The following is an 18,276-nucleotide window of genomic DNA, read 5'->3' on the forward strand; positions in this document are numbered from 1 at the left end:
CGATATATATAGTATACATATACACATAAGGTCTTTAAATTTTGAGGGCTCGGAACGGTCGCACCTCTCGACCGCTCCCCCCCCCCCCTGGGGACCGGCCCTGCATGAGATACGCTCGCTAATGGTACCGGTAGTAATTAGACCTTATTCGTTCATGTTGTCGTATTACCGCATACACGTATGTACTAATGTATACTTGTGCTGCCGAGTGTCTTATTACGAGTTCACCGCGGAGCAGGTGGTCCTGATCTGCCCCTGCGTCCCCGTCAACGGGCTGATGTTCCCCATCTTCACCATCGCCGTCGCGAAGGCGCTGCAGAACGCCGACTCGCTGGACGCGAAGTTCCTCACCGTGTTGTCGGTGCTGCCGCCGTTGAAGAGCTCTTGGTCCGAGTGCAGGAGCCCCTTCCGCGACAGCAGGTTGCTGTAGTAGACTAGTAGTTGCTGTCGAACGTGGTGGGCGTCGTCGTGTCCAGCGGCGCCAGGACGTTGGCGCCGGTGCCGCTTGCCGCGGGGCAGTTGGCCTTGAGCGACGTCGCGAACGCCTGGTTGATGTCTGTGTCGTTGTAGATGCGGGCCCTGTAGCTCGCGCAGTGCGCCTGCCCGATCGTGTGTGCACCTGCCATGGTGCACCCAACATCGTTGCAAACAAGTTAAAATCACGTCCACAATCTCTTGGCAAAAATACTACGTATCTTCAAGCTTTTGGTAAAGCCGAATGAGCAAGGGGTATAATTTCTGCAGCTCTGCACCTGAGAGAGCAACTATGTCGGTTGGATTCAGGCCTTTGCTCTGGTATCTGCTGATCAGTTGCGAGAGGCTAGCTGAAGGAGGAAGGAGGTTATTCGACACCGTTTGCGAGTTTGCAGCGGTGGTAGAGTCCCTTCTCCCCAGCAGAACAGTCCACGTCGGCCCTCCGAGCTGCGAAACCAAATGGCCGAAAGTTCAAGCAGGTTGATGAGTTCTCTCATGTTTTAGAGTTCAGGGGAAGAATGATTTCCCTCATAGATTCATCATGTAATCATGCGCGAGCTGATTATCTTACCGCGACAACGGAGTCACGGGCGGCAACGGCGAGGATGTCGGCGCAGGAGACAGTCTGCTTGCAAATGGCCTCGACCTGCGTCTTGATGTTGGCGATGACGTTGAAGCCTCTAAGAGATGAATTCGGACCTGCGTTCTGCTCGTTCCCCGACAGCAGAACGGACGCGTCACAGCCCTGGCCGGAGTCAAGCAAGCACGTTGATTAGTCGGTAAGTCCCTACGCGACACTGAGTATGTTTACTACTTATAGTTTGATTTGATACTTGACCCACAAAGCTACTATATTTAGCATAGTTTTACTGCATGAAGTGACAGTTCTGAGCTCTGAAGTCTTAAGACAATAGAAAACAAGTAAGCTGTGCGATGGACACTTGCTTGGACAAAGCAGTCGTGGAAGTGCAGCCTGAGCAGCGACGCCCCCATGCGAGCCTCCTGCCGCACCGCGGCTGTCACCGCGCTCTTGATGGTGGACAGCGCGTTGGGGCAGGACGTGTCGTAGAACGTCGACGACAGCTGCGCCGACGCCGCCGAGGCCAGCGCCACCAGCACCAACAAGCTAAGGTGTGAGGCAGTGTTAGATAGAATCAGATTTTTGTAATCTCTCTTATATACATGGTATAAGATATGGCTGGTATAGGTAGTTGTTATATAAGGAATGATAGATTTTCTTGTTGTAAATTTTAACCAGTCATATCTATTCCTTGTATATCTGTAATCCATGCAAAGGGATTTTCTTTGCCTATTTAACATGCAGCCGCCGGCCAGGAAGAGGCACGGCGTTCACCCAAACTTCTGCACCTCTGAGTTTTTACATGGTACCAAGAGCCACAAACAATTAGATCCCATCTACAATGGCTACCTCCTCCAATGCCATGAACCCCCTCTTCGGCATCCCCATCTCTGAGAAGCTGTCGAAGAACAACCATGCTATGTGGAAGGCGCAAGTCCTCGCTGCCGTCCGGGGTGCGCGTCTAATGGGGCATCTCACCGGTGCATCTTTAGCACCTCCTGCTGAGATCGATAGCAAGGTGGCCGACAAGGCCACCAAAGTTTCCAACCTGGCATATGAGGAGTGGTATGCCACGGATCAACAGATCCTGGGGTACATCTTCGCCTCTCTTTCAAGGGAGGTTTTCGCCCAAGTTGCTGCGAAGGAGACTGCAGCGCAGGCATGGAGTGCGATTGAGACTATGTTCTCGTCGCAAACTCGTGCGCGTGCCGTGAACACGCGTATTGCTCTGTCAACAACCCAGAAAGGGAACCAATCTGTTGCAGAGTATGTTGGCAAGATGAAGACCCTCGGCGATGAGATGGCTGCTGCCGGAAGACCTCTCGATGATGAAGAACTTGTTGAGTATATACTCACGGGCCTCGACTTCGACTTCAATCCGATAGTCTCTGCCCTTGTTGCAAGGACGGAGCCTGCTTCTGTGAGCGAGGTGTACGCTCAACTTCTCGCCTTCGAGACTCGCATGCAGCTCGTCGGTGGTGGGAACTCCTCCGGCTCCTCGGTCAATGCGGCGAACCGAGGAGGACGTGGTCGCAGTGGCGGCCGTGGGCGTGGCGCCGGGCGTGGCCGTGGCGCTGGACGCGGCCGCGGTGGAGACAGCTACAACAACTCGCACCAAGGCTTCAACAATGGCGCGCGTAGCAACACCAACACCAACCGGAGGGACAACATCAACAACACACAATCAGGACCAGTATGTCAAGTGTGCCGCAAGGTTGGACACACTGCTGACAGATGCTGGCACAGGTACGATGAAACTTATGTTCCAGATCAGAAGAACGTGGCGGCGGCTACCAATTCCTATAATGTGGACACCAACTGGTACACTGACACGGGGGTAGGGATGAAAACGAAGCGGGAAAATCCGGTCCCGTCCCGGTGTCGTTTTCTATATTTTACTGGTCGTTTTCGTTTTTACGGGATTTTCCCGGGAACAGGACGAAAACGGGATGAGATATCCGGGAAGCGGGAACGAAAACGGTTTAGCTCTCGTCCCGACCGTTTTTACGATATCCCGTATTTAGGCGGGATACTCCTGCTTTTATCCCGTTTTGGCACCCGGGACTGAGGCCCAATAGGCATGCCCAACAGCCAAGCCCAACTGTCGTGAGGACTGAGAAGCCAGCTAACCCAACTACCCAAGTATCCAACCCAGCTTGTTGGCTGTTGCACACTTGCACGAGTCCACGAGCACAGCTGCTGGCTGCACGAGTCTCGCCGCCGCCCGCCAGCTCGCCGCCCGCGACGAGCTGCTGATGCCGCCCACCGGAGAAGCTCCTTCAGGCTCCAGGCCACCGGAAAAGTTCTTGGGATTGGGCCGCATGCTCCTGGCGCCGCCGCCGCCGCCTTCAGGTACATATTCATCCGCATATTGGTGCTCAGTTCATGTTGTCCAGATCTAGCCCCATCTCGGTGCGATCTTAGTTGCTAATCTATACTGTAGAAATTGGATTCTGGTTTTATGTGAGGGGAAATAATTATTGGTTGATTCCCCTTTACCCATGATCTGTTATCAACCTTTACTCATGCTCTGTTCTGCTCTTTGCTGGTCAAAAATGATTTACTGCTACTATAAATGCCACATGTTGCTGGATGCGATCACAACCACGCTGAACCTTGGCAAACGCATTGGTTTAAAAAATGCAACTGGACATGGTTTCCATTTCTTCCATGACTGCTCTTTCAGCTGGTTAGTACATGCACCGATTTTGTCCAGTCATAGTACGTGTATATATAATTCCACTTGGTTCATCTGATGATCTTTAGTATTGTTAAAGTCATGCCATTGTTAACAAGTATTTTTGAAGTCTACAACATAGTATATCAAGTTGCAATTAGAGATTTATATTAGAAATTGAATCCATTTTGCAGTAGCAGTGGCACTGAATATCTCTATATTGTTGCTTCTTTTCAAGATCCAAAACGAAGGCAAGTGAAAGTGCTAGTCAAGGTGTACCTCTCGGTGTGTCAGTATCATCTTCAACACCTTCAGTAGAGAGGATTTCTGTGCCAACCGAAGAATGCAGTGTCATTGGTGACAGTGGCACACAGACACAAGTGCATGATCATGTAACACCAATTCCAGAAGAAGTTGTTGAAGATGATCCAGAACCTCAGGTGGCGGGAAAGAGGCGCAAGAAGTTGACATCTTTGGTCTGGAACTACTTTACCAAGAAGACAGTGATAGTAGAGGTGGATGGGAAGAAGTATGAGCAGGTTTGGGGGCATTGCAACTTTCCAAATTGCAAGACCAAATATAGAGCTGAGAGCAACCATGGTACAACTGGATTTAAGAACCATTTGAAATCAGCACATAGTATAGTAAATGGGCAGCAACAACTCAAAGTAGAAAAGGATCATGGAAAAGACATCACTGTTGTTGAGCCTTATAGGTATGATCAGGAAGCTAGTGTCAAGAAATTGTATTTAGCAATAATCATGCATGAGTACCCTTTCAATATAGTTGAGCATGATTACTTTGCTGAGTTTATTAAATCATTGCGCCCTAACTTTCCAATCAAGTCTCGTGTCACTGTTAGGAAAGAAATAATGGACATATATTTGCAAGAAAAGGATAAGTTGTATGCACATTTTAAAAATGTTCATTGCCGCTTTAGTGCAACCATGGACATGTGGACATCTTGTCAGAACAAATCATACATGTGTGTCACCTTTCATTGGATAAATGATGATTGGCATATTCAGAAGAGAATTGCTGGTTTCTTTCATGTAAAAGGACGGCATACTGGTAAAAAGTTGGCACAGACATTCTCTAAAGTTATGGTCAAGTGGTACATTGAGAAGAAATTATTTGCCTTAACTTTGGACAATGCTAGTTCAAATGAAGTGGCAGTCAATGATATAATTACTGATCTCAAGGAAGTTCATGCTTCTTTAGTTTGTGACGGTATATTTTTTCATGTGAGATGTGCCTGTCATGTGCTGAATTTGGTTGCTAGAGATGGTTTGAGTGTAATTTCAAAAACAATTTCTAAGATTAAAGCACTTGTTCTAGCTGTAAAGGGCTCTCCATTGCAATGGGAGGAACTCATGAAGTGTGCCACTGAGTGTGGGTTGGATACAACAAATGGTCTCTCACTTGATGTTTCAACTAGGTGGAATTCAACCTATCTAATGCTGAGGGATGCTTTGTACTTCAAGGATGCTTTTGTGAGGCTTAAGTCATCGGATCACCGTAGGTATGAGAAAATTTCTCCATCTTCTGATGAATGGGACATGGCTTTAACACTTTTTGAGTGCTTGATGATATTCTATGACCTTACTGAACTTCTCTCTGGTACTTCATATCCAACTGCAAACTTGTTTTATAAAGGTTTCTGTGACATAAAAGAATTGCTTGATACATGGAAAGTTAGTGGAGATGTCACTATTAGTACAATGGCAAATGCTATGAGTACAAAGTTTGAGAAATATTGGGGCAAGTCCAATATTGCTCTTGCAGTGGCGTGCTTTCTTGATCCTAGGTACAAGAAAAAGCTTATAGAATTCTACATGAGAAAGTTCTATGGTCATTTGTACCAAGTTCATCTTGAAGAGTTTGTTAGTGTTATAAGAAAATTGTATCAATTTTATGCTAGTTCTGCACCTGCATCTACAAAAGCAAAGAGTAAGGAACCAGCACATGTGTTCAGGGGAAATAAAAATGTAGACCTCGAAATGTTCTTATATGATGATGTTGGCCCTAATGGAGATGGCTCAAATGAGTTGGAGAAGTACATGGAAGAACCACTTTTGATGTTTTAGGACGGTGGAAGAACAAAACAGAAGATTATCCTATTCTTTCACAAATTGCTCGTGATGTGATGGCCATACAAGTGTCAACCGTTGCTTCAGAGTCTGCTTTTAGTGCTGGTGGTCGTGTCATTGATCCATATTGCAGTCGTCTTGATTCTGAGATGGTACAAGCATTGATCTGCACCAAAGATTGGATAGCTGCATCAAAAAAAGGTGATAATTTAAATAGTTTGTCATTTACAATTGTGTAAGAATTGGTACAAGCATTAATCCTTTATGATATTTGTTCTGTCTGAAATGTTACTAGTAAATATGTGGTCATAGTATTTTGCAATGTTAAGTTTGTATCATGATCCTTTGCTTAGTTGCTTATGGCTGCCATCCTATCACTCATGATGTTGCTGAGAATTACTTATGGCTACCATCAGGTTAAATATTTAGCATGATGTGCATAGAAGTGTTATACAGGCATATACAGGCATGATGTGCATAGAAGTGTTATACAGGCATATACAGGTAGCAAAAGCTGAATATGCAGTAAACCATAACTGAAGCAGGTTTCTGTTCATATCAGAAAAAAATTTCACCCATAAATTAACTGGGAGATAACCTAGCAATACAGTCATCTGATTTGTACCGTGGCACTTCAGATTAACTGGGAGATAACCTATCATTCTTAAGACATTAACTCCCAGTGCTTTCTCTATAGAGCATTCTCAATGCAGTTCTGTTCTGAAAGGAAGTCCCAGTTCATTTGTTCATCATTCATGTTATGGTTTCATATATTTGCTCTTTATTTACCATTAGCTGAGTACTCTTGATTATCATGCCTGTATAACTGTGAGTCACCAAAGAGATGTCAACTTGTCAAGATCTTTTCATGGAGATCTTAGGATAGACTGGGTAACAAATAATAATACAGGTCTTTCTTTGATTTTGCAGATTCCAGGAATGTCCCATCACTTACAAGTGATCTTGAGGATCTAGATGCCAATTATAATGTATCGATGCATGAGGATGAGGTATGCATGTGCTGCAACTATGAAACTCAAATAATGCTATATGCCTTGCTATATACATATATGCTGCCTTCCTGTAGAAAATACCTTGAAATATGTATTAAGATAGTACAACAGTACAAGTGTTTCTTCATGTACAACCATAAATTTCTATCTAAATTATTTCCTTTTCGTGCATTGCAAAATTGTAGGAGGAGGAAGAAGAAGCAAGTGATCCAGACATGATGCATGATGAGGATGAGCTTTAGGCCCATAGTGAAGCCGTGAGGAATAATGTTTGTCTTGCCATTTGTGGACATGATTCTACTCTTTTGTGTTCTCGTGGTTATGTATTACTAGTGTGTTGAATTATTGATCTCTCAACAGTTGCAAAATCTGCTCTTTTATGTTTCGGTGTTCCCGATATAAATTATCGGTTTCCGACCGTTACCGGCATATTTCCGTTCGGATTAGTTCGTTTTCGAACAACCGGAAGTGTCCCGTTCGTTTTCATTTCCGGCTTTCCCGTTTTCGTTCCCGTTCGAGTGAAAAAATGTGAAAGTGAAAATGATTAGAGGCTTTTTCTGACCGTTCCCGTTCGTTTTCATCCCTACACGGGGGCTACCGACCACATCACTAGCGAGCTAGAGAAGCTTTCAGTTCGTGACAAGTACAATGGCACAGATCAGATCCACACTGCTAGTGGAGCAGGTATGAGTATTAGTCATATTGGCCAATCTACTATTCATACCCCTAATTGCAATCTTCATCTTAATAATGTTCTTCATGTTCCTAAAGCTACGAAAAATCTCGTTTCTGTACATCGTCTTGCTACAGATAACAATGTCTTTTTAGAGTTTCATCCTAATTTCTTTTTGATAAAGGACCGGGACACGAGGAGCACTCTGCTTAGAGGTACTTGCCGACAGGGGCTGTACCCGCTTCCACATATGTTGCATGCAAAGCAAGCTCATGGAGTCAATAAACCATCCTTTGATAGATGGCATAGCCGCCTAGGTCATCCTGCTGCACCTATCACTCAAAGAGTCGTTAGGAATTTTAATCTTCCTTGTTTAGCTGAGTCCAATAAAACCTCAGTTTGTGATGCTTGCCAACAAGCAAAGAGTCATCAGTTGCCGTATCCCAAATCTACCAGTGTATCAATTCATCCTTTACAGCTTGTGTTCTCTGATGTTTGGGGTCCAGCACCTGATTCTGTTGGAAAATACAAATATTATGTCAGTTTTATTGATGATTTCAGCAAGTTCACTTGGATATATCTTTTAAAGTTTAAATATGAGGTTTTCCAGAAATTTCATGATTTTCAAAATCTTGTTGAACGGCTCTTTGATAGAAAAATCATTGCCATGCAAACAGATTAGGGTGGTGAATATGAAAAACTCAATTCGTTTTTCAGCACAATTGGTATATCACATCTTGTTTCTTGTCCTCATGCGCATCAACAGAATGGGGCAGCTGAGCGCAAACATAGGCACATTGTTGAAGTGGGTCTATCTCTTTTGGCACATGCGCATATGCCTCTAAAGTTTTGGGATGAAGCTTTTCTTGCTGCTACCTATTTAATCAATCGTACTCCTAGCAAGGTGATCAACTATTCTACTCCTCTTGAACGGTTGTTTCAAATCAAACCTGAATACTCATCCTTGAGAGTGTTTGGGTGTGCTTGTTGGCCTAATCTTCGTCCTTTTAATAATCGCAAGCTTCAATTCCGCTCCAAGCAGTGTGTTTTTCTTGGGTACAGCAATTTGCATAAAGGATTCAAGTGTCTTGATGCTACCACTGGACGTGTCTATATTTCAAGAGACGTCGTCTTTGATGAAAATGTTTTTCCCTTCTCAAAACTTCATCCCAACGCCGGTGTTCGGTTGCAATATGAAATTCTTCTTCTTCCTCCAACTTTGAAAAATCCAAGTCTTGGGGATGAATATGTAGATGGTCATGTGCCTAATGCTTCTGATAATAATGGTTCTGTTGAAGAATTACAGGTTATACAACAGGTACCTGGACATAATGACGACGGAACTGAAACCAGGGCTGATTCTCTGACTGAATCACCCTCGGGATTGGTTCCTGACGGCAGCACAGGCGTTCCCGCACAGGACTCTGCCGGTGAATCCCTGCTGCGCCAGCTCGAGCATGACATGCGGCGCACGTAGACAGGGGAGACAACATCAGCACCAGATTCAGTGGATTCAATGTCCCCTGGCACCGGATCTTCTACGCCTACACCCGCTACGTCGGAGGGGTCTCATGCACATCTGCCGGTACCTCTGCCGTCTTCAGCGCCAGGTCCAAGAACACGGCTCCAAGCTGGTATTCGTAAGCCTCGTATATATACTGACGGTACTATACGCTATGGATGTTTTACTTCATCTGGTGAACCACATGATATTAGTGAAGCTTTGAGAGATAAAAATTGGAAAAAGGCTATGGATATAGAATATGATGCCCTTATTAAGAATAGAACTTGGCATCTAGTTCCACCAACAAAGGGGAGAAACATTATAGATTGCAAATGGGTTTACAAGGTTAAATGTAAAGCTGATGGAAGTTTAGACAGATATAAAGCTCGCCTAGTTGCAAAAGGGTTTAAACAAAGATATGGCATAGATTATGAGGATACTTTTAGTCCAGTAGTCAAAGCTGCGACTATCAGAGTTGTCCTATCCATTGCAGTCTCAAATGGTTGGAGTTTGAGGCAACTTGATGTTCAAAATGCTTTTCTTCACGGTATCTTAGAAGAAGAAGTGTATATGAGACAACCTCCAGGATATGAAGATAAAACTATGCCAAATTATGTGTGCAAGTTAGATAAAGCTTTATATGGGTTAAAACAGGCACCTCGTGCATGGTATGCGAGGCTGAGTGCTAAGTTATATGATCTTGGTTTCAGTTCCTCAAAGGCAGACACATCATTATTTTATTTCAGTAAAGATAATGTGACGGTTTTTGTGTTGATTTATGTGGATGATATAATAGTTGCAAGTTCAACTCAAGAAGCCACCTCAGGACTCCTACGCAGTCTAAACAAGGAGTTTGCACTGAAAGATTTGGGAGAACTACATTACTTCTTGGGTATAGAGGTAAACCAGGTACGTGATGGAATTATCTTGACACAAGACAAGTATGCTTCGGATTTGTTGAAAAGAATTGGTATGATTGATTGCAAACCAGTTAGCACTCCTCTATCTACTAGTGAGAAATTGTCTGTTTTTGAGGGTGAGCCGCTAGGTGATAAAGATGCAACACAGTATAGGAGTATAGTTGGTGCACTTCAGTATTTAACCCTTACAAGACCTGACATTGCCTTTTCTGTAAACAAAGTGTGTCAATATTTACATGCTCCTACAGTGATACACTGGGCTGCCGTAAAGAGGATATTGAGGTATTTAAAGCAGTCCACTAAGATTGGACTAAAGATTAGCAAGTCTAAGTCATTGCTTGTTAGTGGATTTTCAGATGCAGATTGGGCAGGATCTATAAATGACAGAAGGTCTACTAGAGGTTTTGCTATCTTTCTTGGATCTAACTTGGTCTCATGGAGTGCACGCAAACAAGCAACAATTTCAAGGTCTAGCACTGAGGCAGAATACAAGGCTCTTGCAAATGCTACTGCCGAGATAATGTGGATTCAAACTTTGTTGCGAGAAATTGATATACAATGTCCGTCTGCAGCTAGACTATGGTGTGATAATATTGGGGCAAAATATCTTTCTGCTAACCCTGTTTTTCATGCTCGAACGAAACACATTGAAGTGGATTATCATTTTGTTAGGGAACGAGTAACAAGAAAATTACTGGAGATTGATTTTGTTCCTTCAGCAGATCAAGTTGCAGATGGCTTCACCAAGACATTGACTGTGCGACAGTTGGAAAATTTCAAACACAATCTTAACCTAGCTCGGTTATGATTGAGAGGGGCTGTTAGATAGAATCAGATTTTTGTAATCTCTCTTATATACATGGTATAAGATATGGCTGGTATAGGTAGTTGTTATATAAGGAATGATAGATTTTCTTGTTGTAAATTTTAACCAGCCATATCTATTCCTTGTATATCTGTAATCCATGCAAAGGGATTTTCTTTGCCTATTTAACATACAGCCGCCGGCCAAGAAGAGGCACGGCGTTCACCCAAACTTCTGCACCTCTGAGTTTTTACAGGCAGAAGCCATTTTTGAGATGAGATCAGAGCTATTCTGTGCGTCTCTGCACTGCAGTACTCTTCCGCTTGACGAACCGAACTTTTTAGCTGGCTGTGGCATGCAAGAGAATGGTGCAGTGCATGCATATTTACAGCTGGGGATTTGCTCCCGCGGGGGCGCCTGCATCGCTCTGGTAAAGAAAAATCAACCAAATTTGATGCCAAACCTGTCCAGAGTAATTCTAGTTGTCGTGGTCGTGGCTACTTGGCAAGTTGCAACCATTGTCGTCGTGCAGGCACTCGATCCAAGATGCGGTCACATTTGTATTGACTAACATGTCACATTGCATCGTCGACGTGAAGCCACACGATCCAGCATCGATTCTGATCCATTCGTGTACGTGTACGTCTACGTCTACGCCCAATTCTATCGATCTCTCGGGGCCTTATCACGCACTGCTCAAGGAAAAATCTACTGCCAAAATGTTACTGTTGGTTTTTACTGAGCTATACTAGCAAGCATATGAGTAATATTCGTCTAATGTAACCAAACTGCGAGTCAATCGTGGTCCACCTCGTCCGTACAACTTCCATACTAGCAGACGAAAACAGCCCGGAGTACTGGACGAATCGATTGGCTTCACTAAGCAGGGAGGTCACAATTTGTCTATCTTATCTGACCGCTCTGCCGTGGTCACAATTTGTCTATCTTATCTGACCGCTCTGACGTCATCTTGCATCTCTCTATTTGCCTTCGACATGATTAGACGACGACGTTGATTCGTTAAGAATTTGTCTATCTCCCTCGCATCTCTCTATTTGTTCATCCTTCTGCACCCACCGAGCTTGAGCTCTTTTACCATGCCATCCATCTCCAACAATTGCTGCCGGGACGCGAGCACCACCGCAGCACCCTACTAGAAAAAAAAGGTATGATCTGAGCCCCCATTGGTGCTATTGGAATGTTGGATCGGTGTGGGAGGGAAGACATCTTTCACTAGCGCCGCCATTGTCGATCGCCCTGAACTTGTGTGCACCATGACCATCTGCTGTTGGAAGCGTCGGTTGCTCCGAGCAGATCCGTCATCGTCAAAAGTGACGACATGCTTGGGCCTTATATTGAACGGCCTTCTTGGTCGCAAAATGGACATTAGCCCAGCCCGTTTTCTCGAGAGGAAAGGCATTACAGACCTAGCCGGCTCGGCGTGGCTCTGGCCCTGCTGCTGCCACCGTTGCCTGTTGACACTGTGGATGGCCCATCAGCTCCGCAAGGCTTGTCGCAGTGGTCTCGGCGGCATATCGACAACGCGAGCGCGCGCACGCTCAACCAGAGTCCAGAGATGGTCGATTGGAGCGGTCAGACCCGCTGCCACTTTCACTTTCATGCCAATGCAATGCATCCTGACACCTGAATTCCAACTTCACCTTACACCGTTCCAAAAATCTTGAGATGGCACAAATTAAAGCAGTACTACTAACCAAGCATTAAAATTCCGACAAAATTTGGAGAATTTTAAAAGACAATGAAATATCTAATTTTAAAATTGTCTTCCACTGAAGTGTAGACTCACATAGCAGAAGTGAAATTTTACTAATTTCGATCTTTACACCGGTAAACGAAAAAATGTAACACGAAATTGAAATTCCTGCTACTAACAACTTTGAGTCGGATTAAGATAACAAAGGGAAGTAATCCTCCATGTCTTTGCAGAAAATTGAAGATTTGGTGTATTCTTCAGTGTTCATAATCTCAGCACCACATTAGCCGGCGAACATAATCAAATTTGATGCTAAAAAATCTCCTTTTTGCAGAAAATACTCTGACGTTTTCAAAGTACATCACCGAACCATCCGATGTTTGCTTTCATTTTTGCTTCAACACTGAAAATGTTGTGGTGATACCATCTTGTGTAGTCATCACACTCACTAGACCTTCCAGTGCATTGATATCGAATTTCACCCGAAAATTGTTCTCTGCAAGAAATAGTCTGATGAGTATACACTGTCCACACTGAAACTTCCGATGAACACCGGAACATCCGATGTTCACTCCGAAACTTCTTGTGTGTATAATTTTTTCGCGTACAGAGAAGACTTCACAATTCCAAACACTACTAACTCGAGTTAGTCATGAATAAAAATAAACATCCACAAACATATGCTAACCAAGTTCAAGACAAATCAACTATTGTCAATGCCTCATCACATGCTAACCAATGCACTTCTCCACTTGTTTCTCACTTCTAGCTACAGTTCTAGAGACTGCTACATAGAGAAACAAAGGGAAGACTTTCTGAAGTCTGAAGGCATGTCATGTGTTGGAGGTGGTGGCAATAGAGTTCTTCGCCAAACACGGATGGTCATATCGTTATAGATTACAAGTTTCATGATGCCGTTATTTATCATATTTACTCCATTTATGATGTTGGCTACATACATCAGAATATTATAATAATCAATTATAGATTGTATGTATCTCATGATGCAAAAGGCTATATACTTCTATCCATTTTCTAAAAAAAAAAATGTGTGTTTCTGCTGCACTTAATTTTTTCACCGCAGCCTGCAAGAGAGAGTGCTGCATTGCATGCATATTTATAGCTAGAGATCAGGCATGAAAAAGATCGAATGACAACAAGGAAAACTTTTGATGGCATAGTCATCTTTTTTTGTGGAATAATTGAAAAGAAAGAAAACAGATAATCTTAAAAATTATTCAACTATCAGCTACACAGTTGGCACACCGAATTAAGGAGGAGATCGATCGGTGCCGCTTAGCTTACGATTTTGCATTATTAGGCCAGAGTAGTCGCTGTGATCTTCGATCCTGCTCTTAATAGGTAATCAATGGAGCCAAGCAGCTAGGCCGTGTTGCTTTCTCTTTAAAGTGGTGGTGTCGGTCACAAACAGTAACTTTTTATTTCCTACACTTTTTATTCCTTCTAATATAAAATTGGCAATCCTCTTTGCCATCCGTTTCGAAAAAAATTGGCACCACGGGTACAGGTGCTGATATATAAATCATTACTTCACCACTCCATTTCCTTTGTCTGAAAACCAATTCATCACTCCACTTCCACTATGGCTAGAACATCCAAATCGGATGCCTAACTAATCTAGAGAAATGCCGGCAAACCGTTGTCGTGCAGCCACTCGATCGGGGAATGCATATAGTACTGAGTATAGATCAACATGTGACATATCGGCCATGCGAGATGCGCATCGATTTGATTAGGAGGAGTATTTCCTCTGATTTGCTTGATTAGTAGTTTAGATTAGAACGCGAGAGTGACAAAAGTCCAACTATTGCGACCACACCCACGCCAAATCTGCAATATCATTCTTTCGTTGTAGGACAAGCTCGATCCTTCTCTCTGGGCCTTACTAATATATCACGCATTGCTGAAAGATCTAGAATATGGAATCCGATGGCATGTGATATTCGCAGAAGCAGGAGCAAGATACATTATTTGTCTCTTTCGTTGCAGCTGTACTGGAGTTTTGCAGTGGAACAGAACAAGTGTTCTTGGTGGTCATCAAAGACAAGCGGGCATGTGAGTAGAAGAATCTATGAAATACTAAACGAACCCATATATTGTGCATCCCGCGCATTGCTGCGGAGACATAGTTGTGGGAAATGAAGACATTTGTACTCAATTATTGTTTGACGTAGGTAGAGTTTAGAAGATAATTGACAATATCTGGACGAGCAGGCATAGTCAGGCAATGATTCCGTTCCATGAAAATAACATTTTGGCTTAATGAATCCGGTTCTGCTTGTTCCCGAAAGATTAAGCTGATGAGAAATTCACTAATACTTCGAGAGATTAAATGGTGAGCTTCACAATTAACGAAGATCGAGCTACTATACAATCTCCAATCTCCACTCAGAAAAAAAAAAGAGTAATACCCCATCAGCAGTACCTTTATTTTACTAGCTCCTCCTTTTCATCAGCCCAAATGTATGCTGACAAGTCCAGTGGTTAGGAAGCATTGAACTCACCTAGTCCACCCGGATTCGAGGATCCCTGTTCATTTTCTTCTATATAGCATGTCTGATTATTAAATTGAACTTGCACACCATCAAAGTTGTTGAATATGTTTCAAATATTGTTCAAAGGCTTAACGAAACATTGTTCAAAGGCTTAGAGTAGTATCAGCAGTATAAGGCGGAGTTAGAGTAAGACTCATGTAACTTGTCCTTCTTATAAATATAAGAAGAGTAAGACTCATATAACTTGTCCTTCTTATAAATATAAGAATGTAACCATGATGATATAGCTACATGATCGCAAGGGGGTGACGGCAACAGTTAGATCGGGACCCCAAAGTGACCGGTGTTGTAATCATATAGAGGAGTGCTTATAGTCAGTTGAGGACTGTCGGTGTATCAGGAATCAGGGGTCCCCGAATCACGAGATCAGGCCAGCCATCCGCCACATGGCGCCATCTCGCTAGGTCTCTCTTGTGGGATGAGGAAAGGCCAAGTCCCAGGAGAAGGTGCTTGGGGCCACGGTCGGTGGCCTCTGAGTACCCCAGTACCCCGATGATCCACGGAATCCGAGTACCGGGAAGAAAGTGCTCGGGGAGTTGCCCGGTCACCCTCGAGTACCTTAGTCCCCCGACGATCAGAAGAGCTAAGTTCCGGAAGAGAGTGCTCGGGGCTAAGGTTCAACTAAAACTCGTTAATAAATATCGTGTCTGTAGTATTATCTGTGATTCCTATAGATCAATTTATCGTTTCTGCTAGGCTAAATTTCCTAACAAAAGTATTATCCATCATTTCAACAGAACCGTAGTAGTATAACCACTAGCTAGTATTAGGATGTCATTTTTGTCAGCTAGCTAAACATCAACTGACGGGTCGTTTAGCACGACTCATCTCTGAATTGTGCTGAACTTGGGTACTAGCGGACGAAATAACAGGGAGGAGTCGATCGTGGTATCGTACTGGTTAGACACAGAGGTCAGCATTTGTCCAAGACAATTCTATCTTGCTCTGACCGTTGTGCAGTCGTTTTCCACTTACGAAAGCTTTCCAATCAGCCTTGACATATGATAAAACGATGTTGACGAGTTCCCCTTTTAACTTGCCTGTCAACAGTTGGGCTAACGGCACAAGCTCCAGCTAGACCTAACCGATAGCTTCATTTATTTATTGGATGATTTTTAATTACGTTTTCTTTTGAATTAATTAAGTTGGTGGTTGAATGATCTGAGTCATTCGCTCAAGGTCCTGCACGTCCCACAGCCTGTGCGCCGCAGATGGACAGCGCGCGCACATTGGAAAATACAACTCTATATCTTTTTCATATAAGATCTATCTTGATCATCCATTTCACATTTAATACTTATTTATTTATTGATTTTCTTATCGGTTCTAATAAGATATGTATTAGCAAGGGTTAGTAGAATTTTCATGTTGCACGCACACGTTGTCGTGTGGTGGATCTGAAGCAGGGCCCACCCCGGACGAACGGCAATGGCACGGCGCGGAGAGGCCAGCGTACACAACGACGAGCAAGGAGCTAGGGAACGTCGTCCACGCGCGGTCGTGGTGATAGAAAAATATAAGTGAAGTGATAATTGATCTCTCATGCCTTCGCATGAGAACTCGTTACAGATATGTATATATATGTTGATGCATGCAACGTCGCCTTCTCCGTTCCATACACTTCATGGAACCAGAAAACGAGTTGGCCTGGTGTTCGTCTGCGTATACAATAGCTACGTCGTACGTACGTATACTTTGTTGGTGGTGCTGGTGCAGAAGCGACCTTATTCGTTTACGCGCTGGTCTTATACATACTTGCGCTGCCAGCGTACGTACGTGCGTTCGTCTTACGAGTTCACTTTGGAGCAGGTGAGCCTGATCTGCCCCTGGGTCCCGGTCAATGGGCTGATGTTCCCCATGTTCACCATCGCCGTCGTGAAGGCGCTGCTGAACGACGCCGTGTTGGACGCGAAGTTCCTGACCGTGTTGTCCGTGCTGCCTCCGTTGAACAGCTGCTGGTCAGAGTGCAGGAGCGCCTTCTGGGACAGCAGGTTGTTGTAGTAGGCGTTGTCGAACACGTTCGGCGTCGTGGTGTCGAGCGGTGCCAGGTTGGTGTTGCCGTTGGGGGCTGCCGCGGGGCAGTTGGCCTTGAGCGACGTCGCGTAGGCCGAGTTGATGTTGGTGTCGTTGTAGATGTGGTCCCTGAAGTTCTGGCACTGCGCCTGACCGATCGTGTGTGCACCTGCAGGCAGCCACTCGACATTCTCAAGAAAAAACTTTCACGAGTCATGGGTACCATGCATCACCATCTCTGGTAACTGTTGATAAAGTAAGAGGTCGAGAATTCTGCGCGCACCTGAGAGAGCAACCATGTCGGTTGGGCTGAGGTTCTTGTTGCCGAACTTAGTTATAAGCTGTTGGAGGCTAGATGTTGGAGGAGGGAGATCGCTGTTCGCGAGAGATAAGCTTGCAGTGGTAGAGTCCCTTCTCCCTAGCAGAACGGTCCATGACGGCCCTCCGAGCTGCGTACAGAGTAGCATCAGGTTAACACTATGAAAACACCGGCCGGGCATACACTGATCGATCGTGTAACCGCGAGCTAATGATAGATCTTACCGCAACGACAGAGTCACGGGCGGCGACGGCGAGGATGTCGGCGCAGGAGACGGTCTGCTTGCACACGGCCTCGACCTGCGTCTTGATGTTGGCGACGACGTTGAAGCCCCTCAGAGAACCCGCGTTCGGACCCGCCCCCTGCTCTCCGGTGAAGGTGGCCGTGTCGGCCAGCAAAACGGACGCGTCACAGCCCTGGAGTGAAAATTCGTAAATCATAATTAGTTGCTTTTGTATTTGTATCATTGCATGTGCTGATGTCAATGTAAATGACTTCAATTCTGGAACAAAAAAAGAAAGAAAGAAGGATTGTTGGCTATGATGTGAGACTTGCTTGGACAAAGCAGTCGTGGAAGTGCAGCCTGAGCAGCGACGCCCCCATGCGAGCCTCCTGCTGCACCGCGGCCGTCACCGCGCTCTTGATGGTGGACAGCGCGTTGGGGCAGGACGTGTCGTAGAACGTCGACGACAGCTGCGCCGACGCCGCCGAGGCCAGCGCCACCAGCACCAAGAAGCCAAGGAAAGAGGCTGAGGCCATGGCTAGCTACAAGACCAGAGTATCTGGATATATGTGTTTGCTGGCCTGCACTTGCTACTAGGCTGTGGTTTGCAAGGAATAATGCTGCACCCCATGCATATTTATAGCTCGCGATTTTGGCCCGTTGATACCTGCATGTCACTAGGGATCATAAAACAT

At 44.7% G+C, this 18,276-nt stretch overlaps 1 protein-coding gene, 1 non-coding gene and 1 pseudogene across 2 annotated transcripts; 1 reads left to right on the plus strand and 2 right to left on the minus strand.

The window, feature by feature from the left end:
• Positions 1–131: 131 nt before the first annotated feature.
• LOC133893140 (peroxidase 2-like) lies at positions 132–11,174 on the minus strand (annotated as a pseudogene).
• Positions 2,373–2,511, plus strand: LOC133894213 (small nucleolar RNA Z247). The gene has a single exon (XR_009905022.1). It is a non-coding gene; the product is annotated as a small nucleolar RNA Z247 (small nucleolar RNA).
• A 5,493-nt stretch (positions 11,175–16,667) lies between the features above and the next one.
• On the minus strand, positions 16,668–18,177 carry LOC133893609 (peroxidase 2-like). The gene is made up of 4 exons (XM_062334676.1): positions 17,914–18,177; positions 17,583–17,774; positions 17,323–17,488; positions 16,668–17,208 (listed from the first exon to the last, which is right to left on the minus strand). The coding sequence occupies exons 1-4, from the start codon at positions 18,115–18,117 to the stop codon at positions 16,814–16,816; spliced, it is 957 nt and encodes a 318-aa protein (XP_062190660.1). The 5' UTR covers positions 18,118–18,177; the 3' UTR covers positions 16,668–16,813.
• Between the last annotated feature and the right edge of the window lie 99 nt (positions 18,178–18,276).

Source organism: Phragmites australis, chromosome 15 (genome assembly GCF_958298935.1).
Source record: "Phragmites australis chromosome 15, lpPhrAust1.1, whole genome shotgun sequence".
In the NCBI taxonomy this organism is placed as follows: Eukaryota; Viridiplantae; Streptophyta; class Magnoliopsida; order Poales; family Poaceae; genus Phragmites; species Phragmites australis.